Source organism: Stegodyphus dumicola, chromosome 12 (genome assembly GCF_044657685.1).
Source record: "Stegodyphus dumicola isolate Sdum_Otavi_A_Nest chromosome 12, ASM4465768v1".
Classification (NCBI taxonomy): Eukaryota; Metazoa; Arthropoda; class Arachnida; order Araneae; family Eresidae; genus Stegodyphus; species Stegodyphus dumicola.
Window position 1 is genome coordinate 18398539 of NC_140779.1, and position 26797 is coordinate 18425335.

General features: G+C 32.5%; 1 protein-coding gene across 2 annotated transcripts in view; it reads left to right on the forward strand.

The window, feature by feature from the left end:
• Nucleotides 1-26797, forward strand: part of LOC118195096 (uncharacterized) — a 95503-nt gene that overhangs the window by 12590 nt on the left and 56116 nt on the right. For both annotated transcript variants that reach the window (XM_085827521.1, XM_085827522.1), the window contains exons 2-4: nucleotides 1144-1693; nucleotides 11591-11753; nucleotides 16805-17011. In XM_085827521.1, coding sequence (XP_085683647.1) covers nucleotides 1153-1693; nucleotides 11591-11753; nucleotides 16805-17011 — 911 coding nt within the window. In that variant the 5' untranslated portion in view covers nucleotides 1144-1152. The remainder of the gene's footprint in view (nucleotides 1-1143; nucleotides 1694-11590; nucleotides 11754-16804; nucleotides 17012-26797) is intronic.

The following is a 26797-nucleotide window of genomic DNA, read 5'->3' on the forward strand; positions in this document are numbered from 1 at the left end:
TATTGTTGGCATCGTCCGATGTTTGACCATACGCATTTTCCTTCCTACAAACAGGACACTTAATAATGGCTACTAAGTAAGCCTTCATTTACACACCAGTCAATTAATGCTTTTTTCCCTTTTGTTCCAAATCATACAGAAACTTCAAATTAATCTTACCAGATTCAGCCATTTTACCATGTATACCATAAAATAACAACGTACTTGTTATTCAAAATCTGACACGCACTTTCCAAATCTTTTCCCATCATTCAAATTGACCGCAATCACACAACCAATTACATCATGATAGAGTTTCCATAACATTCTACTACTCAGGTTACCATAAATGAAAAAACTTAACAATAAATGTAACAGAAACTTGGCGATAAATGAAACAACAACTTAGCAATAATCTGAGGGGCACCCTTAAATCTGTAGTGTTGCCATTGGTCATTTTGAAAGAGTTACTAATCAAAAACTCACACTTTTGTACAAAATAAGAAATAAATAATAAAACAAATTCCAAATTTGGGCTTCCACATGCCCATATTCGAGTGGAGGCGTATGTTATTCAAAATTTTTTTAGCTTTAGGTACCGTTGCTTTATCACAATATGAGAAATATACATTTGCAATATATATCACAATATATATTGCAATATACATTTGCAATGGCAATTCAGTATTGATTTTTTTAATCTCACTGTGACCTATATACATAAGTAAGCGAAATTATGTTTTTGATTCAAAAATTCAATAGGGAGTTCAGTTAATAAGTATGAATTAGGTTCATCACAATATGTTTTTACTATTTTCGCAGTGATGCCTGTCTGTCTGTGTATGCGCGGGACAATTTTTTGTTCCTCGATAACTCTTACATCAAACTAACAAAAATTGCTTTTTTGCCAGCTATGCGTTAACTTATTATTGATTGCCTTACCTGAATCACCGAGCATTAGTTCATATAGTATGGAAATCTCAACCAGAAACAGAAAATTAATTTTTATAAAAACTTAGACTACGTTCACAGGAAGGCTCTGAAATATTACAATTTTTGCTTTAGTTTAAAATTCGTAGATATTTTAAGGCATCTGTTTCATATTAGCATATATAATTTCAAAAAATAATATCTGCTCTCTGAATTTGAAATTTTTAATTTTAGAAAACAGGAATGAAGGCTACAAAGATAGGAATTCACTCTGTGGACATCAATAAACCCAGTACTAGTGAAAAAATTTTTGATCCCACTCTCCAAACACCTCCATCAAAGAAAAAAATTAGCAGTGTTCAAACAATTGAAGAAAACCTGCAAGCTGGCGTGTGCACTTTTTATGCAGCGAGTTCTAGTTTCTCAGATAGAGCAGTTCAATGTGAAATGAACAGTGACTCAAATTTTCAAAATTCTTCAACCATGAGTGTTGCTCCTATGATTCAAGAAGATATTGCCATTGATTCAGAAGCCAATAATGGAAGTGGGGCCATGAGTTTTGTGAGTTCTGAAAATCAAATATATCATTTATTTGAATCAACGACACCAGATTTAATTGTTGATACGACAGATGATGACAGTGATATCGATATTGTTAGCTTGAGAACAAATGCTAGGGCATCTGAGAATGTGAATTCACTTGTTGCGAGTCATGATCATACTTACATAGATATTTGGAATCCTAACAATAACGTTGAAATGGTAACTGCAGAAGTGAATAATGGTAAGTGGTTTTTCTTCAGAATATATTCCTGAAATTTAACCTTTATTTCAGAAGATTCATCAGTTTTCTAATGCATTCATATACGTGCAAATCCTACAGAACTACCGAAACTTAATTTGTCAAAAGCTTTAAATTTTGCATGTGTGGTATATTTTTAATTTTTTTTGTATCAATGAAAGTTTTTTTATTTATTAAATTATAAATGATATATATTATTATTTACAAAATTTTAAACTAATTTTCTGTCTCTTATTCAGGCATAGCCAAACTACAGCTTGTGTTATAACGAATGTATGTCATTTTCTTAATACTGTTTAAAATAGATTTTTTGTAAAAAGTCTTTTTACCAGTTATTAATTTAACTTTTTAAAATTAAATTGTGTTTAGTAATTTTAAGAAAGTTAAAATTGTGTGCTATATGTGTGTGTGTTAACACGCCAAACGGGAAAATATGGGATGTGTGTAAAAGTTTTGCCGTTCTTCAGTAAAAGAATTCCTCTGTGTGGTAGAATGTGTATAGTCCATTATGTTGTAGAACACATTTTATTGGTTCTCCGTTGTTGTTTATAAAGTACTGTGTGTGGTTTATGTTAAAGGGTGCCCCTTGGATTATCGCTAAGTTGTATTTTCATTTTTGGTAAACTGAGTATTTTACGGTGAATGTTTTGGAAACCCTATTATGGCATGATTGGTTGTAATGCATGACTACAATGATTTTAATTGTTGGGAAAATAATTCTTAGGGCTTATTTCTGTATTGGATGTCTGTTAGGAAGTATGTTGGTTATTTTTTGCTGTACACCGTAAATTGGCTCCCGCTAGTAAGTTTAACCTGAAGCATCTATACAATTTAGAATGAATGGGAAAGAAAACATTGATTGACTGGTGTGTAAATGAAGATTTAAATGGCTTTGTTCACCTCTCGGTAAATTACGCGGTGGCATTTAAGGATTGTGAAAGCGGAACTCTTATCAGTACTATGGAAGGTATGTGGGGTGTAATAAAATGTGATTTTCGAAAGAAATATCTCCGGCAGTGTGGAAGATATTTTTGATTTTTACTTTTGTGTGTACTTTTCTGTTTTGCCGGCGCAAGCGATAAAGTCGTTAGTAACTGTACAACCGATGCCAAACGAAATATCCTCGTTGATAAGCCTTTAACTTTTACATTTTCAAAACAAGTCGCAGCATTTCTTATCAGATTGATTGTTTCTTTCAGTACTGGCATACAATTACATAGAATTTTTACCAGATAGTTCAATTTTATGCTCTAAGGCCATTCGCGAGCGGTAATTAATTAGGTTGCAATCACCCCGCTGACCCGATGGAGAATATATAGAAAAGGCGAAGACAAGGGTTAAATTCATCAATTCTAATGAGAATGCACTAGCGAAGTATATTTTTGGTGTATAATTTGGAGAAAAATATACCATAAATATACCAGATAATTACTGAGAGAATTGGATTTTTGTAGCGTAGTTTATGCGAGATGAGATCGCTTGTGGTCACGTGATATGAACCGGCGAATCAGGATGTTGTACGTTGAAAGCATTGTAAATTCTTAAATTAATGTCTTTTTACAAATTTATTGTCTTTATTTATTGGCTTTTTACAAAATTTTAAACGACATTAAAATGTTTATACCTTCAAAATAAAAAATTCTTAGAAGTGACATTTGTCAACATTTTTTTATGTGTATACTATGTGTTTTTGCCAATAAAATCTGCTTGGCGAGATTTGCGCTGGCGAAACAGAAAAGTACCCGTTTGTGAAATTATGTGGTGATGGCAGTATACAAATTCTAGTTCAGATAATTTTAATCAGTTTTTGGGTGCTTTTAAGGCATTCCATGTGCTACACATCAGACTCCATTTTTGTATTATTTCCTTGTTTTATTTTGATTTAAAATACAGTTTATTGAGAATATAGTTCTTTTATGTTTGAGTTATGTTCTTTTACATTATGTTTTTGATGCTATTTTACTTGGGGAAAGTATTGCACGTAAACAGGAATGGAGCCAAAAAATTGCCAATTTTCGCCAAGGGTTACCCTGATATATATTTTTCCGAGTACTCCCAATTTATTGGATCACTGCTGCAAAATTCCTCTCCTGTATTATGGAAACTCTGTAGACCATGGCTAATATTTTCTGCTTTGTAAGCTAGAAGAGAATTGTGTAATAAGCAAAAGAATTTTTTTTAATAAGATCATCTAATAAATACAATGAGTGCATTGCAAATTCACAACTATACTGTAACTTCTGACTTGAATAGATTGGGGGGGAAGGGGTTACATTGTTGTTTGTGTTGGAATGTAACCCCAGAAGTTTTGGTGTTCTATTGAATTTCCTTTCCTTATAAATGAATTTCCTTATGTTGATAAATGTATTTATTGGTACTTAGTCTGTTATATGTATTCTATTATATTGTATAACTAATTTTATTGGCTCTCCATTGTTCTGTATTGCCATTTATTGGGTAACTGCTGCAAAATTTCTCTCTTTTGTTATGGAAGCTCTGTATTGCACCACAAAGGTTTTTTTCTTTGTAGCTGGAAGAAAATTGTTTGCTAACCAAAAGAAGTTTTATTTTGCTGAAGGATTATCTAATAAACACAAGAAGTGCAGTGCAAGTTCCCAACCAAACTGTAACTTCTTTTGAATCTGAACAGATTTGGGGGGGGTGTTGCATTGTTGGTTTAGATGGGACTTGCTGACAATTCAATTGTTATAATTGCTTTTCTCCTAGAAAATTGTAAAGGCAGTTCTGTATAACTCTCTATGTAATATATTTTGGTTTGCTGGTAGCAATTTTTAGTGGAAACTCTCTTCTGAAATTTCACTGGATACTTAGCAGAATCTGTTTTAAATGTAACCCTCATTTTGCTGTGGGTCCTGAAGATTCATCTGGCCTTCAAACAGTCGTGTGTCATTTAATATTATTGTAATGAACACAATTTTTATTACCTTTTCATGCAAAAATCTGGCTTCGTTGTGCGAGTAAGATTTGAAATGTCAATGACACCTGTTCCTACCTCTTTTGCATAAGTCATATTATACCAATTGATATTTAGATATATTTTTATTGTATTAACATTATTATATATATTATAATACCAGTATATTTCTTTCTTTTTTGCTAACTTCAGACTATAACCTCTGTAGACTTTGTCAATATCTATTATGTTAAAAATGTGTAAGCCATTATAGCCGCAAGATAATAAAATATGGGGTGGGAAAACATATATTGGCTAAGATTATGATAGAGACCTTCTTGTTTTAACCATTTGATTCATAACATCAGTGCCGTAGTTCGTAAAATTACAATTGTAAATTTGGTAAATTATGATTTATTGTATTTTATTAGTTTATAATAAATCTAATGCACAGCAGAAGAGTTGAGTTAAAATATTAACAATTTAATTGTATTTCTCAGTTAGTGAGAGTAAATTTAGCTAATGCATATTTAAAAAAAAATTAAAAAGGAAGAAAGGAGAAGATAACTAATTCAGAGGGTTGAAATAATTGGATAACATCGAAATGTTTAGCATATCGACATCTTCGTTCTGGTATTTTCTAATTTTGGAATTATGCATTAATTGAAAGCTCAATTAGGAGTTGGAAAGGTGCTAAAACTTCTTTTCCTTTTTTTTTTTTTTTTTTTATGGTAGTGAATGCAAATAGCAGTAATTCAGGTATAATAATATAAGCTGAAAAATTTATGTAGATTGCAGATATAAATGCCGTTTCTGGTTATATGTCATCCTATTTTTTTGTTTGTATTTATACAAAAGGTATAACTATGTGCTTGTTTTGTTTCTTTGCTTATTAATACGTATGTATATGTTAATTTATACGTGATTAAATTAGTAAAGCTACCAATGCCAAAAAGCTGCCAAGGTTTTCTTCGTTATATTATTGTTATGACTAATAAAATTTTATATAATTTATATTTTCTAAATACTTGCTATTGTATTAATTTAAGCATAAAAGTATTTAATATATGTATTTATATCATCTAATTAGAGATTTAATTATTTTGAAAATTGTCATTACATGGAAATCATAAATTGATGAAGGGAAAAAAATCAAAACTATCTAATTTAAAGAAAGAAATAAGTTTTGTAATCAAAAAAGGTTATGACCTTTTTTAAACTCTATTTTTGAATGAGTTTATGTTTAGACTTGTGGGAAGAGAAAGATTTCTGGCGAGAAAGATGTTCTAAAAAGACTTAAGATTTAAAATTGACATAGTCATAGTTTGTAGTGGAATATATCAAATACAGTATTATATGTCTTTTTTAGTGATGATTTAAATTTTTATAAATGTAAAGATGAGATCTTCAATCCATGTAAAACTTTTCAGTTGAGGATGAATTCTTTTTGATAGGCAATAATGAATGACCTTTATTAAGCATTGAATGTTTGATAAGAAGGATGATAAGAAGGAATGTTTGATAAGAAGGAAGGGCCTCTTCAGACTTAAAACATGTTTTATGTCCGAGGTCAGCTTTCAGATCTTTAGCTTTTTCCTACAATACTCCTTAACTTGCTTCTGCAAAAATGTTTTCAAATTTACATTAATAATGGCATAAGCAATCATTACCGGGTTTGTGCTTATTTTGGGGTAAAATTATTATCCTTATTACCTTATTAATTTTTTGAATGTATAGCTGTTTAATAACTATTTATGTCATATCTGTTTGTCCTTATGTTAAAAAAATACTTTTAATGTCAAAGAAGATGCACAATATTTACAATACTTTTCACAAGTTTTGACGTCTTAAAAGATTTTGTTCAAATTTTATATTTCTGCTTGAAAAAGCTAGTAGTTATGCCTGTTATTGCTAGTATGTTATATTTTCACTGGTTTATATTTGTCTTAAGTTGAAGCCTCTTTCCTTACACACTACATACATAATCTTTTCCTCTTTCACACTAGATTGATTTGTACAAAACCATCATTTATTGCCTTTTTACTCTTTCATTTACCTGAAAAGACATTATCCATTCTGTTAAGCTCAGCCGAAGAGCAAAGAGTAATGGATTTTCGAAGGATTGTTTCAAATAACTGCTTCTTTTCGATCTATAACCGTCTACACCAGTCGGAACTTCTAGATTTAAAATACATACTGAATATGCACGAAAATGCTTTGAATTGCATTCTTCTCCAGAGCACCAAAATCTGCTTGGATACTTCAATTGGTGCTCTTATTAATCTCATAAAAAGTGCCAAATAAAAACACCTCAAATAAATGAGTGATTCTGCATCTGACCCCTTTACTTTACCCTACTGAGGACAAATGATCAACTACATCACATATGCGTAACCTCAAAATTAACGGCGACACACATGACAACAGACCAGGTTCTCTCAACCTTACACTATCATGCATCAACAAATCAACTGAGCACGCCCAATCACTGCAGCCACAACCCATCAAAACAACAATCAATCCCATCAATGCACTGTACACATAATGCAGTCTCAGTTCACAATGCCCAATAGTATCTCCTCGTATGGCATTAGAAATGCTTTGGAGAAGAGTATGTAACAATCTCAAGAGCTAATCAAATGCTCACGGTACAAAGCAGTTTAAATATCAGAATCTGTTGCATGGGAGCTCTTTTGCAACAGTGGTATGATATTCAACTGCCATAGAACAGATCCAGGATTGAATCACCATCTTCCAGAACTTGTGTGCTGTTGCACTTCTCATTGGGGCTAGTAGATGGCGACATGAGCAAGCAACTACAAGCAGCACCAAGCGAACATGCCACAATGTGAAAACAAATATATTGACAACTAGGTATTAAATTTTCAGACTAACATTTATTTAAAGTAGTTCTAACAAATTTAATTAATCATTAAATAGCTTACTTAATTTAAACAGAAAGAAATTATGAAAACGTTAACTTTGCAGAAAAGATTTTCCAAATGTGACAGCACTTCAGACTTAATTCTTCCTTTTTACACTTGACGATGTTTCAATTCTGATAAAGTTTGTAGCCTTGGAGAGAAGTTACTAGAAATTATCTTCATCACAGATTGTTGAAGCTCATTGGTCAATCTTTTTTTTTTTCTTATTAATTTTCAATTGTATTGAAAAGCTGCTCATATATAAATGTGCTCCCAAACAAAATGATTATTCTTAGTCGAAAAATTCATAACTGATTTATTTTATGACCAGTGAAGGTCAAAGGGTAAAAATTTATATAAATTGTATCTTAAAATCTTTGAATAAGATTTATATCACACTCTAAATTAGCTCCATTTGTATATTTTCAAATGCGTTTTTACATTAGTTTTTAATAGTAACGAAAATAATATAAACTAGGACTTCAAATAATTAAAATCTTCAGTCTTTGTAACAGTGTATTTGCAACAAATTTGTAATTGGAAATATCTTCACATGCCGTATAAAATTGCTTCGGGAGTCTCCCAAACCTCTTCCCTTCCACCAGTCCACACAAGAGGACTTTCGGCTCGCCGCATGTTTGCCGCCATGCTGCACCGACACTATGCATTTACAAACATCCATGTCTTGAACTTTCGATAAATAAATAAAATAAATAAAAGAATAAACCCCACACAGTATGGAATGAAAAAGGTTAGAAATAGAAAAAGACGTTCGTTTATGGAATGGAGTTTGGTACAAAAAACTTAGGCCAAATAGAACAACAACAAACCAAACAGCATTACTAATAGATATGGCCTCTGCTAACAGCAATGACTGTGTTGCATTGTTTGTGGGAATTGAACCCGGGCCCTTCGGTACTGTAGTAGGCTCCCCTAACCACTATATACCATCTGAGCGACGTGCACCTTTTCCGGGGGGCCATTGGTCCCAACTTTGTTTTTATGAATGTCAATCCATGGCCACACAAAACTTATGCTGTTCAGTATTTTCTGGAGATATCCGTAGAATGAATTAGCCAGCATGCTCTCCTCTTTAAAATATCACTGAATATGTGTGGAATACTTTAGGGAGATGTTTGGCGGCGCAAAATCTTACCTGCTGGAGAACATCAGACAATTGGAACAGATGCTCCTTGAAGAACTCTTCAATACCAAACTAACAGTTCTTGGGATAATATTGACAAACAATGCAACACAGTCATTGCTGTTAGCAGAGGCCATATCTTTTAGTAATGCTGTTTGGTTTGTTGTTGTTCTATTTGGCCTAAGATTTTTGTACCAAACTTCATTCCATAAACGAAAGTCTTTTTCTATTTCTAACCTTTTTCATTCCATACTGTGTGGGGTTTATTCTTTTATTTATTTTATTTTATTTTATTTATTTATTTATTTATTGCTATAATCCTCTTTAAGTACAACATTGTGCCTCTATGGTATGAATTTCAAACCTCTCATTTGGTATAGGCTAAAATCAGAAAAGTTGCTTAAATTTTATGCACTAGTATGTGTATATATAAAATGCACGTGTCCTTGCCTATCTAAAATTTTATGCATAATACATATTTGTATGTACAGTCAAAAGTCGTGAATCCGGACTCGTCGGGACTTCGCCGATTCTGGATTATCGATTTTTCCGGATTATAGATCATCAGTTTAAATCTGGTAAGATGGCATGCAGAAATTATAAAATTAAAAATATGAAACTGTAATTTATGAAATAAAGAAAAATTATGATCTAAAGGGTATCAAAATTTACAAAAAAAATAAAGCTTAATATTTATTTACTTTATTAAACATTTCTTTCAATGTAAGTTGTTTTAGTAGCTTCGTTTTTTATGTGATAATACATTTTCTTTAATTCTATAAACAGACATAATTTCTTGTTCAGTTACAAAGTTCTGATGTTCAAGTCTTATAATTGCTGTGTCGAGAATACCGACTAATTTGTCAATCGAAATTTTTTCGTTTTCAATAACCACTGTCACTTTCTTCGCTATCGGAAGCAAATTATAATGAGGAGGAATTTGATTTAAATCATATCAAAGACGGAGTACATCGAGATGAAATACTACATTTAGTAAGGAATTATAAGCCAAATAAAATAAAAAATCTGCCCTGAAGATAAGGATAGTGCTGACAGATCAACTTTCAAGTCATTGCACACCGCAGCGTTAAAGATAAACAAACGTTAAAGTTTAGATAAACAAAGGATATGCCTTTATCCACTTTTTGCAGCAATTCCACTTTTTGTTTAATGGACTTCGAAACATACTTTCGCTTTGTAGATCCTTTACATATTAGTAAATATATATCAGAAATTCTGACATAATCGAAAGTTCAAGCTTACTTTTATAAAATTGCTCTAACAGTCTGCAAAAAATAATAAGCCGAATCCAATTCGAAGATTAAGGAACAACTCAATCTGCAACATTAACTGAATTAGATAATTTTAGCTTAGCTTATACCGTCCGTTATACATTAAACGCGCATTCGGAAACGTATTTTGCACACGCGTATTCGCAGCCGTAAAGGTCTTACGCGCATGCGTCTATGTTACGCATGCGCAGAAAGTTTGTAGCTTTGAGTTCCGAATTATGGGTGTCTGAATTAACGACTTTTGACTGTAAATGTTTTATGAAGAATAATTTTGTTGATAGCAATTGGTAGTTGTGAACTGTATATTAATTTATAAAAGTCAAGTTGAGAAACTTAACAACATTTATTTTCTTTCAAGCACAATAATGCCGCTTAAAAGGGCAAAGAGTGACTAAGGAACAATTAACAATTGACTGCCGCTTTGTTCGGGCAGAGGGAATGGAGACTCGGTGTGGAGAGTGCATCCCTATCGCGTACTGATTAGTACAGGACTCTCGCCACTGACCATATGTGGCGCTGCAAACGTTAAGCCAGTACAAATACACAGAAATATTCTGAGATGGAACAAATTTATTATTAAAAAAAGTATCATTTTTTGATTACCTGTATACCCTATTCCTGAAAAAAAAGCCAGCATTTTGCATCTATTTTTCACCAAGCTGAGATATGAAAGACAACAGCCATTTTCAGGAAGGCTGATGTAGCAAAAATTGCATAAAACAGCAACTACTTGACAAAATTGGCTTTTTTCAAAATAGAGGACGAAATGGCTCTAATACATACAAAATTGGCTCCTATATCCCATGGGAGAAAATTAAAAAAGTGTCAGAAAAATGCACAAATTTTGATCCATAGAATTTGATTGTTTTTGAAGTACAACTTCAAGGAATGCAAAAGTGCATTTTCTATTGTGAGGCAAAACACTGTACTAAAGAAGTGCAAATCTTTCTTAATAGGCAAATTTCACAGTCCCATTATGATTCCTTATGAGAAGAAAAAAAAAAAAAAAGAGCGGGTTGTGACATGAATATATTTTGCCAATGTCATGGGTATGCAGATAATCAAAAAGTACCAAAAAATTTAACCTTTATATTTCATTTTTGCAAGATGCATTTTAGTAATTTTATCCTAATACTGTAAGAATAATAGAATACCCATTAATCATATATTTAGCAGCAGTTCCATCATATAAAATTATATTTGATATTCCTATATTTTGTGTTTGACATTTACGTTACAAGCTTTATCTTCTGTTTGAAATGTTATGAGATTATGATGAATGTAAAATAAGTCATATTCAATTGTTGTAATAAAAAAAAGCAATGAAAATCATTTTTTGTGTGAATAACTGAGAGCTAGATGATTAGAAATTTTTATAAGCCATCTCTCTATTTTGGTATAATTTTTTTCATATGTATGTATTTGTTATGTTGCTTTATAAAAGTAAAGAAAATATTTTTCCCATTACATTTTTTCCCCCTTATCTTGGGTTGTTTTCCAAAGCTTTATAAAGTTTGGGTATTAGAAGTTAATTAGTAATTCTGCATGTATTAAAGTGAAATTCATTGGTTTACACTGCTTTATTCTTTTTGTATTTTATGTTAGAACCATCATCAAGCCATAACAGTGAGCGATTCCAAGCCAAGAATTGTAGCAATAAAGCAAAAGAAAATGATTGGCCAGCAGCTCCTGATCTACAGTTGGATTGTTTGTTCACCGATGATGATGATGATAGCAGTGTGGAAGTTGTTGGAGTTGAACCACCTAGGTAATAGATTTAATGACATTTTCTTTACAGGTTTCCTTGTTACTGTTAAAAAAAAAAAAAAAAAAAAAAAAAAAAGAAGATGTATTTTTGATAGAGATGCAAGAGATATGTAGCAAACATCTGTTATTTAAAATATCTAGCTTAAATGTAAAATATTTTGTACTCGTTATTCGACCACTGAATGTTTATATTTGTTTAATATTGTTTACATTTATCAATAGCATTATTGTATGTTACTTATTACTATATTTACAGGTAACATTGTAGTTATTATTTACATTATAGGGTTCATATGGTCCTCAAAAGTCCTTAGGTTTTTTGGAATCGAATTCTGGCCCTTAAAGTTCTTAATTTCATCCAAAATCGGCAGAAGGTCCTTAATTTTAATCATCTGAAATTTCTGCCTGTTTTTACGACTGCCATTTTGAGTGTGAATTAGCATTTTGGAGGAATATTTTTGGTGATTCACTGATAAATATGGTCATGTTTTTAAATTGGTTAATGAGTTATAATTTGTTCCCATTTCTAATACAAACATTGGGATACTCTAAATTCTGGGCAAAAAGTTAAACATAAGCATTTCAAATCGACCATTTGATGCCCATTATTTTAAAATTTCAACATCTGAAAATATATGTCATAAAACTTTGAAATTTATACAGAAAGCAAACTCCTTGTCCATTTCCAAAACAAAAAGATAAAAAATATTAATTCAATAATTTTGTGAGCATTTTTTTTTCTTTTCTGTCCTTTCCTTTCTTTTCTTTTTTCCCCCTTTCTTTAACATGTTGCAATCTGGCTTAAAGCAGAAAAACAAAATTGTTGATTCTTCTTTGGGCATGATATGATATTGCTTGGAAACAATTTTAAGATGATAAAGGCACTATATATCACACCATTTTTCTTGTCTCTGTATAGTTTTCTCTAATATTGATTTTATTTATTTTCCTCTTTTTGCTTGAAAGAATTACTTGGAAAGAAATTAAGCTTACTATAGAAGCCTTCTAGTGTTTTACAAGTGCTGTATTTTTTACCCTTTTTTTATAGGTAGGTATTTGTTTAGGATTCATTTAATTTTATTAATCTTGAAAATAATAGAGATTAAAGAGTTAAGTGTTCAGAAATATTTGCAATTTAGCAATAAACATTTGTAATAAAACACTTTTTTCTATTTTGTTGTTCTCCTCATATATACACAATGATATGTTTTTGCTAAAGGAAAACATCAGAGAATTGTGTAACTTGGCATATCAACTGATGTGCTACGCATATACCTGGGTTGCCACATAAATACTTTTTCATGATCTCATGGAATGCCATGTAGCTATTTTAGAGGCACGTTGCATTGCCTCATGAATACTTTTTTTTTTTGCCAGTTTCAGTGTATGTGTAAATAATCAAATTACCAAAATTCCTTTGAATTTACATATGAATTCAGTATTCTCTTCATAATTCTGTCATAACTTCTAGATTAAAAAATTTGTTAAGTTATTCTTGAAGATTAAAATTATATATTAATGAAGTTTAACAAAAGTTTCCCGCCACCGCAAACAGTTTGTGTTGGCGTCTTTAATCACATTTTGTCAAATAATTTTTGGCATTTGAAAGAAAGAGACTTGCTTTAGGACACCGTGTTGTGAAATTTGTAAAAAAAATATCGTTATCATTAAGTACAAGGTGTCTGAAATGGAACTATCATGCTACCAGATTAGAAACATCGTTTACTTCCAGTTCTGTTGTAAAAAGTCAGCTATAAATCACCAAATCATATATACAGCTTTAAGTACTAATGTTGTATCGTATGACACTGTGAAGGTTTGGTATGGAAAGTTCAAAAAGAAGAACTGTGATATTCAAGAAGCAGAGGGCTCTGGCCTGTCTACTGATGTAGTGAGACCCACCTATGAGAACTTGTGGAAGAATATCAGTACGCAACCACTCAAGAGCTTGCTAAGGAGTTGAAAGACGTTAGTGTCGTGTCCATTAGTCGCGCTATGCTTCATATAAACTTGACGTACGAGTTCAATCGCTGTGTACCACATGAGCTGACTCAAGCAGACAAAGACAGACATGTTCAGGCCTACACTAATCTGCTCGAATATCAATGCAAGGACAAAATTCTGGACCAGATCATCACTTATGATGAAAAGTGGACTTACTTCAACAGCACAGGTTGAAAAGGGGGTTTGTCAGTGGCCAATGAGCCCGTCGGCAGTGGGCTTAATTTAATATTGCATTATTTGAATTTAATTACATTAATACTTTCATGACATCTGCAGAGCAATAGCTATAACTTAATTTCTTACCACAGAAACTGTTGTTTCATTTTTAGTTATGAGTGAAGTCAAACATTTTGTTCTTTTATTTGTGTGGCACCTGAACATGATTTCACACTTTAAAATTTAACTATCTAAATCAGTTTCTGTCTTACGTGAATCAACTTTTTTTTTGTTTTATTTTTCACAGTGAGTATACTTTTAACTAAGTCTAACTGTAAGCCCTAGGGTACCATACAAAAAGTTAGATAAAGTTAGATGTAGGTTAGGTAATTTGACTAACCAAATCAATATGTTTACCTCTATTTTATTTTATATCTTAAATTAAATTAATAATTCAGTATTTGTATCTTGGAACTTGATTTGAAGCTACATTTAAATGTTATAAAACTAAAAAAATGTCAATTTAGTGTGTTGTGAAGCAGAATAGTTTTATAGACACCAATGTTCAACTAAACATATGGGAAGTGCTGCAGCTATTCAAGATATATTGATACACACTACATACAATGGCCTCCTCTGGGAGATGTCATTGATTTCATACGCCATTGTAGAATTTGACGTCTCCGAGACGACGTTAAGAACTGTCCTCGGTGAATGCCGCACAGTATATTATTATTGTTACATAGCAATGTAAATTTGAAAATAAAACGCATTGTTTCTAAGCTCACACATGAGTGTCCAAAATAAATGGTATTCTTCGGATACGTATTTTATTTGTATGTCATGGGGTTAATTATGTTAAATTAGTAAACTTCGGATGCACTCTATTTTATTAATGTTTATATGTGAGGATTAAAAAAAAATGGGTAATTAATGTATATAATATTTATTCATGTATTTATCCTCTGTGTATTTTTTCCTTAATTTTTTCAGCTTATGATTTAAATACTAATTTGTGATGATATCTTTTGCAGCTTATTGTTTAAAAACTAAATTGTAATGGTAGCAACATGTAGAGTCTGGATAGAAAGTACAGTGTGTAAATAAAAAGATTTGCATTCAAAGTAATAACTATAACTGACTTTCTGTAATATAGAATACTGTCATACTAGTATATCTGGTACCTACTAGTTAAAGCAGCAACCATGCATAAGTGCTAAAACTGAGAAATATTATCACCCAAATGTGCCAATATCAAATGCTGATAAAGGCTTATATGGTGGCCGCTTTAAGAGGCAAGTACCATAGATCTGTTTGTATGTCTTCTTAATCTGCTAAGTTCTTTTAAATTATTCCTTCAAAAATGTTATACAGTCAAAAGTCGTTAATCCGGACCTCAAAACTACAAACTTTCTGCGCATGCGTGAACGCATAATGCGTTGCGTTCACGCATGCGCGTTTAATGTATAACGGACGGTATAAGCTAAGCTAAAATTATCTAATTATCTATTTCAGTTAATGTTGCAGATTGCATTGTTCCTTAATCTTCGAATTGGATCCGGCTTATTATTTTTTGCTGACTGTTAGAGCAATTTTATAAAAGTAAGCTTGAAATTTCGATTATGTCAGATAGAATTTCTGATGCTGGAGCTGCCTAAGGATCTACAAAGCGAAAGTATATTTCGATGTCCATCAAACAAAAAGTAGAATTGCTGCAAAAAATGGATAAAGGCATATCCTTTGTTTCTCTAACCATTCCGAAATCTGTTTATCAATTTCAGGCTGCTCTGCGGGGAGGGGGGAAACGTCGCGGTGCGCAATAAACTGGAAGTTGATCTGTCAGCACTATCCTTATCTTCAGGGCAGATGTTTTTATTTTATTTGGCTTATAATTCCTTACTAAATATAGTATTTCATCTTGATGTACTCCGTCTTTGATATGATTTAAATCAAATTCCTCATCATTATAATTCTCTTCCGATAGTGAAGAAAGTGACACAGAGGTTATTGAAAACGAAAAAATTTCGATTGACAAAGTAGTCGGTATTCCCGACACAGCAATTATAGGACTTGAACAGCGGAACTTTATAACTGAACAAGAAATTATGTCTGTTTATAGAATTAAAGAGAAAGTATTATCACATAAAATGAAGCAACTTAAACAACTTACATTGAAAGAAACGTTTAATAAAGGAAACAAATAAATATTAAGCTTTTTTTTTTTGTAAATTTTGATACCCTTTAGATCATAATTGCTCTTTATTTCATAAATTACATATTTTTAATTTTATAATTTCTGCATGCCATCTTACCAGATTTAAACTGGGGATCTATAATCCGGAATCGCCGAAGTCCCGACGAGTCCGGATTAAAGACTTTTGACTGTACTTGTATCATTTCTTCTCCTTGATTTTTAGGGAGGGGGAGCAATTAGTAATAATAGGAAAAATATATGACTGGTTGTGTGTACTTTAGCTTGTTTGAAATGTTTTGGTTTTAACATTTTAAAATTCTTTATTGATATTATTTGAAATTTATTAATTATGAATTTCAATTTATGTTCTTTGTGAAATATTAGTTCTAAATTTCTTTATGTCTTTAATGATAATTTTTCTGCAGCTGAATGTGCAAAAATACTAGGCATGTTTATTTTTGGTTTTCAAAAGAATTGTTTTGTAATTAATTCAGTAATAGTAATGTGTAATTGTAATATGTGTCAGTAATGGTAATTGTAATGTGTGTGTCAGTAATGGTAATTGTAATGCATGTGTCAGTAATGGCAATTGTAATGTGTGTGTGTGTGTATATATATATATGTATACTTGGCTAAAATGGATAACATGACATCTTTTTATTTGTAATGAAATGAAGTTAACAGTGTTAATTTTTTAGGCCTGTAGCAAAGCCATGTAGGTCTAGATCTGCTCGAAGTTCGTCTCAGACAAATTCATCACCTGCAGCTCGTAATAATCGTAATCTTAGTATAAAGCTAGAGAGACCCATTGTAGTTGATTTAACGCAGTCTGATGATGATACACAGACTACTACTACTACTACAGTGAACAGAACACCTGTCCCAACGACTAACAGTGGTGTAAGGTAAGGATAAAAAAAACAAATATAAATTGTTTCAGTTTCTATATTTTTGCACACTTTTTATATTGCAGTTATGCGTTTTTTAAATTTCATAAAACCTGTTTATATCAGTGTGAAATATTTGTACAGTCAAAAGTCGTTAATCCGGACTCGTCGGGACTTTGGCGATTCCGGATTATCGATTTTTCCGGATTATAGATCACCAGTTTAAATCTCGTAAGATGGCATGCAGAAATTCTAAAATTAAAAATATGAAACCGTAATTTATGAAATAAAGAACAATTATGATCTAAAGGGTACAAAATTTACAAAAAAAAGCTTAATATTTATTTGTTTACTTTATTAAACATTTCTATCAATGTTAGTTGTTTAAGTTGTTTCGTTTTATGTGATAATACTTTCTCTTTAATTCTATAAACAGACATAATTTCTTGTTCAGTTACAAAGTTCCGCTGTTCAAGTCCTATAATTGCGGTGTCGAGATTATCGACTAATTTGTCAATCGAAATTGTTTCGTTTTCGGTAACATCTGTGTCACTTTCTTCACTATCGGAAGCGATATTTTCTGGATCTAGAACCATACTACATATTTCGCTGTCCGTTAATTGATTGATGATTGGTGCATTGTCGTTGCAATGAAAAACTTCTCTTATATCATCTTCATTTATTACCGCTTCTCCACATTTCTTTACAAAATCCAATAACTGAAAAATTTCACCTTTAGTTTGCGATGTCCGAAAACCTTCAAATTCGCCGCTATCATCTTCATCCTCCTCACCATGAAATATGGTAGATGGCCATAAATTATGCCAAGCGTTTTTTAACGTACTTGAAGACACATCCTCCCACGATGTTGCGATGCTCCACACGGCAGATTTTATGCTAAAAAATTTCAAAAATTCTTGAATAGTCTTGCCACTGTTCAAGAAATTTAACATAGATTTTAAAAATGCTGTTTTATATTTGCATTTCAGCGCGTGCACTATTCCCATATCCATAGGCTGAATGATAGACGTACAATTTGGAGGGAAGAATAACACAGATACATTATCTTTCACTAAAACTTTAAGTGAAGTATGCGCCGAACAGTTATCAACAATCAGAACTATTTTTGAGTTATCAGGTAAACCAACTGAATTCAAATGTCGCTGAGCCTCGGGTATAAAACGATTTTCAAACCAATCATTCATCAACACTTGTGTCATCCATGCTCTTTTATTTGCGCGATATATAACAGGGAAAATCGTTACTCCTTTAAACGGTCGAGGTTGTGCATGTTTTCCGATTACGAAAAGTTTGCACTTGTGCGTTCCTGCAGCATTTGCGCAGGCTAAAATTGTTAGTCTCGCTTTGGAATCTTTGACACCAGTTGGAGCCTTTTCTGTAGAGGTTGCCAAGGTATTTCGTGGTACATATTGCCAGAAAAGACCAGTTTCATCAGCATTGTAAATTTGTTCTGCACATAATTGTTCACTAGTAATGAATTCGATGAATTCATCTGCAAATTGTTCAGCAGCTTCAGTATCAACTGAAGATTTTTCACCAGAAATTTTTAATTGTCTTATACCATGGCGATTTTTAAATTTTGTTAACCAACCTGTTGAATATGTGCACTCTCCGTTTAAGTTCATTTCTTCATGAAATATTTTGGCTTGAGCCATTACCATTGGACCCGTCAATGGTACGCCCTCGCTGCGACGCTGTCTGACCCATTCAATCATCACTCTGTCATGATCGTCACTTTTAGCATAACGAACCCTTTTTCTGTTACTCATTGCAAGTGGGGTGTCGGAATCCACAAAAAAATCAAAAAGTTCCTTTTTCTTTTTGCTTATGTCATATACAGTTGACTTTCCAATGTTATATTCCTTGCATAACTTTGAGACAGGTATGCCTTTATCTAATTTTTGCAGCAATTCCACTTTTTGTTTGATGGACATGGAAACATACTTTCGTTTTGTAGATCCTTTGGAAATTCCAGCATCGGAAATTCTATTTGACATAATTGAAAGTTCAAGTTTACTTTTATAAAATTGCACTAACAGTCTGCAAAAAGTAATAAGCGGGATCCAATTCGAAAATAAAGAAACAACACAATCATTAACATTAACTGAAATAGATAATTAGATCATTTTAGCTTACACCGTCCGTTATACATTAAACACGAAGGCGAAAACGTATTCTGCACCTGCGCGCACGCATATGCGCAGTAGTCAAAGTCTTACGCGCACGCCTAAAACGCCTGTGCGCATGTGCCAACGCGGCGCATGCGCAGAAAGTTTTTAGTTTTGAGGTCCGAATTAACGACTCTTGACTGTATTAAGTGATGGTCATTTGTGTGTGAATTACAGAGTATTAGTAATATTCAGTTTTTGGTCATGGGCAGGGCAATTTTGTGGCAAAATTAGTCTCCAGTCAAAAAAATTTTAATTTCAATCTGAATAGTTTTGTTTTTGTTTTTGTTTTGCAAGTCATCTTATTAAATATATAATTTAAATTTGTGTACTAGATTTTGTTGATAAGAAAGAGTATATGGCTTTTCGGTTGGCAGAGTTCTTTCAGAATTAAAATAGTAATTTCCTGTTTTTATGTAACTGTGGAAATATGAGATAGTATATTAAAGCAATCTAAATTCTAATTAAACAGTCGAAACAAATGCGATAATCTTAAATCTTCTTACCTTGGCTCTTTGTTCGTAAATAGATGTTGACGCTGGGAAGGCTGTTTCTTAAATCCAAAAAGCTACTAAAAGTTTACACACAGCATTTTAACACACACTCAATACAGAAGACACTTAACGGAAAAACAACATAGCTATAAATCAAAAAGAAATTAGAATCATCAAATTTTCTGAGCATGTGCAGATGCCCGAGGTTTAAATTGGAAGCACTCCATTCTATACTGTGGGGGTTGCGACATTTCCTCCCACCTTGCATTCTGGTGTAGGAATGCAACCAAAGTCTCATTAAGATAAGTTACAAATTCAGTTTCTGAGTTGATTTTACTATGCGTTCATATCTGGTTTTTAACATGAAATATTCCGGACTGCCTTCAACTTCGAGAGGATAAAGTCGTTGGTAGGGTCTAAATAATTCTCCATTCATAGTTTTTATGCGAGCAACATGAGTATTTTCGTCGTGTCCAGGATAGAGTTCAAAAGTATTCTGCCCATAGGCCAGTCTATTTGTTTGCTGTTGTCACTTCCAATGAGAACAACTTGACCTACTCTAAGGGTGGTTGGGTGTTTGCACTTGGAGTAAGATTTCAATTGACCCAGGTATTCTATCCGAAATCTTTTCATCAGGTCTTGTTTAGGTTTCAGACGATAACGAAAACGTTTTATTAAATAACTCGAATCGAAAACATATAATTCAGGGAGAGATCCAGTATGTGTATCTTGTAAAAATAAAGATGGGGTTAATGGTTGTGAGTCTTCAACATCCTCTGGCAGATAAGTCAAGGGACGGCTATTGATTATATATTCTGCTTCACATAAAATGGTAGCCAGTTCACCATAATGTAGTCGAGCTCATCCCAGGTTTCTTCTTAAGATTCTTTTAGTTATTCCAATTAGTCACTCCCATCTGCCCCACCAGGCGGCGGTAGGAAGGATGAAAATCCGCTGAATCCGCTTAATTGAAGTCAATTTCTGTACCTTTTGTCATTCTATTAGATGGAAAATATTATTAGTTCCTACAATATTTGTATCATTATCAGAATAAACGTGCAAGGGTCTTCCTCTTCTCGATACAAATCTTCGAAATGCTAAACAAAAGGTTTTGGTGCTCAGTGATTATACTAACTCTCTGTGCACTGCTCGAATCACAGCACATGTGAAGAGAACGAACCAAGCTTTGTCTCCATTTGTTAAGTATAATGACCCTCCTAAATCAATTCCTGTTATTTCAGGTGCAGCTGCATTCTTTACACAATTTTCTGGCAAAGGAGCAGGCATAATCTCAGCATTAGAAACTTCAAATCTTCTACAATTTGTGCAGTATCTCAAAATTTCACGAACAGTTTTCTACATCTTAATATTCAGAAGTTTTCTCTCAATTGAGCCATTAACGTTAGTACTCCAGCATGGCTCAATCTTCTATGATGGTCCAAGATAAGCAAATGAACAACTGGATGTTTGCTGGGCAATATTATTGGCCTTTTGAAACTGTTAGTGTCATCTTGTTATATGAGACATGTAGTAAAACGAATTAAACCATCTTTATAAAGTTTAGGATATAGATATTTCAAAACGGGATTAGTTATTGAGCCAAAAGCTTCATGATGTATGTTTTTTAGTAATATCAGTTCAGCTTGTTCTAATTCCTTGACAGTCAATTTTTGATAGAACCGTTCTAACTTAGACTTCTCGGCATTTTCTATGAAACGTTTCATTCAGGCAAACGTTCTAACTATCTTCGAGTATGAAGAAAACCTATTGCGGTACCATGGTATCTCCTTTATAGTATTGACCATGGCCGTCTTTCTTCTCTGTTGATTTAAACTTTCTTCATTAGCTACAGTTTGAAATTTTGGCCATTCCTCTGCTGGAGATTTTAACCATTTTGGCCTTAGTAACCATCTTGCTTCAATAAGGTATCTAACAGAACTTCCTCTAGACGGAATATCTGCCGGATTAAGATTTCCCGCAACATGATGCCAGTCATAAAGGTGAGACAGAGCTTATTTCCTGTGTCCTACTGGTGACAAAAGTTGTCCATTGCTCATTTTGTTTCATCCAACTTAAGTCATTGCTAGAATCCGTTCAGTAATGTGTTTCAATATCTGGTCTTTTTAAATCTGTCTTCACGTTAACAGCTAAACGAGCAGCAATCAAACATGCTAGGAGTTTATACATTCAATCACCAACGGATAATTATCTAATGTATGTGGAAAACTTTCCACCAGGTCCCGAGCACACGACTTCTCTGCGGTGCTTTGAATGAGGTATATAAATTTGTCTTCATTCGATAAACATGGGTCATCATGAATCTTCTTAAACAAACTCCAAAACCCAAGCCACCCTTTAAGTGAACCGTCATATTTTTGTAATTCGATTTTAGGTAATGTGACACTTTTTTTATTTACCACTTGAACAGAAGAATCATTACTAGATTGTTATTACACAGTTCATTTTGAAATCGTTCCACTTTCTTTTTCAAAGATATGTATGTGTCGGAATAAGAATTTATCCTTTCATATTCTTGATCAAACATATTTTGATCCGTGTTCGGATCTTTTGATAAAAGATCTAAAATATCTCAATCAATAGCTTCCAATTTTGTAAACTTATGGCTTAACCGCTTCCCGTACAAATTTTTTTGAAAAAAATTGCAAAAAAATCATCACATTTTTTTTATTTTATTATTAAATACAAGGAAACGAAACAAAACAAAATATATAGGTTTTAGGTTGAATTTTTAATTTCCTACAGGTGTAAAAGCATTTAGTTTTAATGCATTAGTTTACTATCCCGAGTTATCTTTAGCATTTAGTTTACTATCCCGAGTTATCTCGGGCAATGGCTTACCTCTGGAAGCTATTTTACGGGAGCACAGAGGCACTGTCTCATTGGATTTGATTTTTTTTTCAAGTAGCGGGAATAACATCTGGAAAATGCCTTGAGGTTATATTCACTCTCTGAAAAATCATCGCTTTCACTATCTTGCATCATCGCCATTATTTTACTTTATTCAATGCAACTATCATTCTTTATACATTATTAATCCACAAGCCGATGTATACTAGACAATAGGGAAAACACGTGACCAGTCCCACCAAAAAAACCACGAAACCAATAAAACTTGGCAAACTGCCAAATATTTCCTTTCATTTCCTCTAGGCCAAGTAAAATCATGATAAAACAAATCATACTGACAAATTCTGCTTTGCCCAAGTTTTCTTGGGATAATAATTAACTGCAATATATACGAACCCGGAATAACTTGTGATAATCAGGCAAGCGGTTAATAGTGAAAACGCTACATCAATTTCTTCTGAATCTATCGGTTTAGCTTTTAGAGCTTCATCTAGCCTATTAGCGACTTTGGTAAAATTTGTTCTGAGTGGTGTTCTCAATTTTAATAATGCATCGAACCCTGGAAGTTTTTCATGCCAGAGAATTTGCATAGCTAGATATTGAACTTCAGCTTCGCCAGTTAAAACTTTCACATGAAGGTCTAACTTTAAATTTTAGTGAGTAAAAAAGTGTTTTACATAAGTCATTGTAAAAAGCTATGGGAAAGCAGCTCAATAAGTAACCTGTCTTAAATACTTCCACTTTTATTCAAATCTCCTGTTGTTCAATAAGACAAGCTTTTACAAGATGCTTTGCTTAAAGGTTTTTGCACTCTTGTGAAGATTAGGCTATAACTTGAAGAAAAGAAAGGTTGTTTTCAGATAACAGAAGATAAAAAAATTATCTGGATAAATGCTGAGGCTTCCTTATTGTGCTAACAAATTTGTGACCTGGCATCATTAGCAGGCCTTCTGGCACCCTAACTTTGGCATCATCGAATATAAGAGAAAATTTGATCAAGTACACTCATGTCCATAAATTAAGGATAATTCGGAGTCGCATGGAAATCGAACTCTAAAATAAATATATCACCTGTAAAATCACTACACACATCTTCAAGAATCATATTCAAATTTCAGGAAGTAACCAGATGACACCGATGGTACGTCACAATGACGAGAGTGTAAGAGAGTGATATATAAGGAATACAGGCAAAGAAGTAAAATTGTTCGCAGACGCTTTATAAGCATTTCAGTGCAATAACCAAATAGTTATGATACAAAGGACGCATTTGATGATTTTTTACGTGGTAGAATTATCGGCCATTTGGAATGTGGGCGTGCCCAACTGGAAGTATCAGACAAACTTAGAATTGCCCAGAGTGTCATCTCCAGGCTTTGGCAACGATTCCAAGATGATGGTAATGTGAGTAGACGTTACAACACAGGTTGCCCCAGAGTTACAATGCCGAATGAGGACCGGTATTTGGCAGTTACTCCCAAAAGAAACAGGCGGAGCACAACCTCAGACCTGTCTCGTCAGCTCTCTTCAGCCACTGGTACGACAATTTCAAGGCAGACCGTGTATAGATGCTTAGGGCAGAAACATACAGCATCTGTTTTTGCTCTTTACCTTTTGTTTAATAAATAAGCTTTACAGATAAGTCAAATTTGTTTTGCTTCTAACTCTTCCTTTGCCTGATTTTGCATTATCCTTAATTTGTGGACATGAGTGTAGTTGGAGATAAAAAGGAAATCATGTTAGTTTCTGCTTCCATCTTTATTGGAAGTGTTTTCTTGGAACTGTTTCATGATGTATTCATACAAAATTTTATAATTTCTTCCTTTATTTATTAAAAAGTTTCTAAGACTGAAATTATCTGCTGCAGACACTTAAGCTAACGCCACACAATATATAAATCTTCAGAAAATTGTTCACTAATGTTTGTGATCTTTGACAGCAGAATCATAAAGCTTGCTAGAAATTTAGCAAAAAAGCTGTTTTAAATTAGAATAGATTTTGAATAAAACTTTCCCCATTTGATTTATGAATCTTGCTTTAGGGTGTCAATGAATTTAATCCACTGATTTTTTTTTTAATTGATTAACATAACAGGAAATGTGTTAAAAACCAAAGCTTAAAATGATCTGTAGTTCTTTCAAAAATAAATAATCATATATATAACATATATTATTAAGCATATAGTAGTAATTTGTTTTTGAAATCTTTAGCATGTCTGAGTCAAATTAAATGAACTGGTTACAATATACTGTCTGAAGTACATTGGAATTCATTATATGGCTCTCTTGGAAGTTATGTATAATACATGTCAGTTTTCATGTAAGTTATGTTAAGAAAGGAGATGTATAGTAAAATTCTGTCAAAAGTTCTTAATGTGGTATGTACAAATTATTGAGAATTTGTTTTTCGTATAAAGCCAGTTTCAGTCATTTAGAAAAGCCAAAGCAACAATTGCAGTATTGCGGAAATTGAAGTTTGGAAAGATCTTAAAAAACTGCGTAAAAAATCTTCATAAAGCTTATGTAAAGTTATTTAAAATACAATATAGCAAGCATCATCAGCAGCAGCACATTTTTAACATATTATTTTATTACCTAAGTATGAAGCCTTAGTAACTGAAAATGAACTGTCATTGAAATAAGTAACAGAAAATGCTTTATTCAGCTTTACATTGAAACTTAAAATTCATGTTCCACCTTTCTGGGGAACATTTTTTAAATGAGGCAGTCAAGTATTTGATCATGCTTGAGTAGTAGAAATCAGTAGCTCTTGAGAAAAAATGCCTGAGAAGGGGAACTGGATATGACTGAAAAGCGTCATCAGCAGGGATTGAAATAATGTGTTCTACTTTCAGAATTGTATGCAACAAATTGAAATAGCAGTTAAGGTGTGAAAAGACAGCAAAACTTTTTTTTCTGTCCTTTAAAGTGTTACAAATGACAGGAACATAGGTATAATGTTGTGAACTGTTTTGGAAATGTTATGTGTCGTTCCTGTTGGTATATATAGTCTTTTTTCCGGAATTTATATAAAAACATTTTGTTAACATATGTTTAATTGATTAAAGTGATTTTACAAGTTACTAATGGCAGCAAGGTGCAAAAGAATTTATTCCTATTGTATGCAATTGATTAATTAAAATTATGCACAATTTATATTCCCTAAATTATTAATTATTATATTAATTTATGTGTAAAACATTTATTGTGCTACTTAATATCATCTAATTAGAAGTTTAATTGCTTTAAAAATTGACAGTGCAAGGAAACCATTCAATAAGCTATTATATTAAAAAAATTAAATGTGATATAAATTTAAAAGAAAACTAATTTCTTTAATTATATGAAATGGGATTTTTTAACATTGTGGCTTGCTTTTATAATCTGCCTCAAAATTTTGTAAGAATGGTATTAGGTGAATTAGATATTCACTTCTTTTGTTGGAAACTAAGGTTTCTTTCTTAAAGTCTTTTACTCTGTCAAGAATTTTCAAGATTATTTTATATTTACTCTACAGACCTTTATCCAATTGATTCAACTGCTGAAAGATATTAGCCAAGAAGACTTAGCCTGTATAGCTAGTATTCATTTGTAAGTCTGTTATTAATTTTATTTTTGTTCACTGTTGCTGATGGCTTTCCATAGAGCTCCAGCATTCCTAATTTTTAGAAATTAAGGCATGGCTGTAATATTCAAACAAGTTTAGTTCTTTTCATGTAGAAGTGATGAAGAAAAAAATCTTCAGTTAAATAAGCAAGAGGAAATATCTCTAAAATTTCATAAAAATGTAGAAAAAATAACAATAAACATTTTTATTTAATTCATAAATTGTATACATTTCCCCCCCCTCAAAACCAGCTGCCATTAAAAGCCTTGTTCAGTCTGCTGGTTTCGCAAGCAGATAAAGGTATGTAAAATTTATACTATTTCGTGCCAACTGTCATGCAGACGTGCTAACATGAAGCATGCTCACTTCCAGTGTGCAAGGTTTCTCATTCATCCCCATCAATCATGCATTCGTGTCAGAGTTTTAAAATGTTTAGGAAACAAATATTTTTGGCACAAGATCGCATTATATGTTCAAAGGCTTTGAGATATGTGCAAGTTTGACCTCCTACATGTATCTTTCACTTGAAATGAAACAAAAACATTACTTGCAGGCACTTGGATTTTGATTAAATAAATAAAAGACATGTTCTGGTCTTGTGGACCTACTGACAGGTCTATAAATGGTCACCTAGTGTTTATTAATGA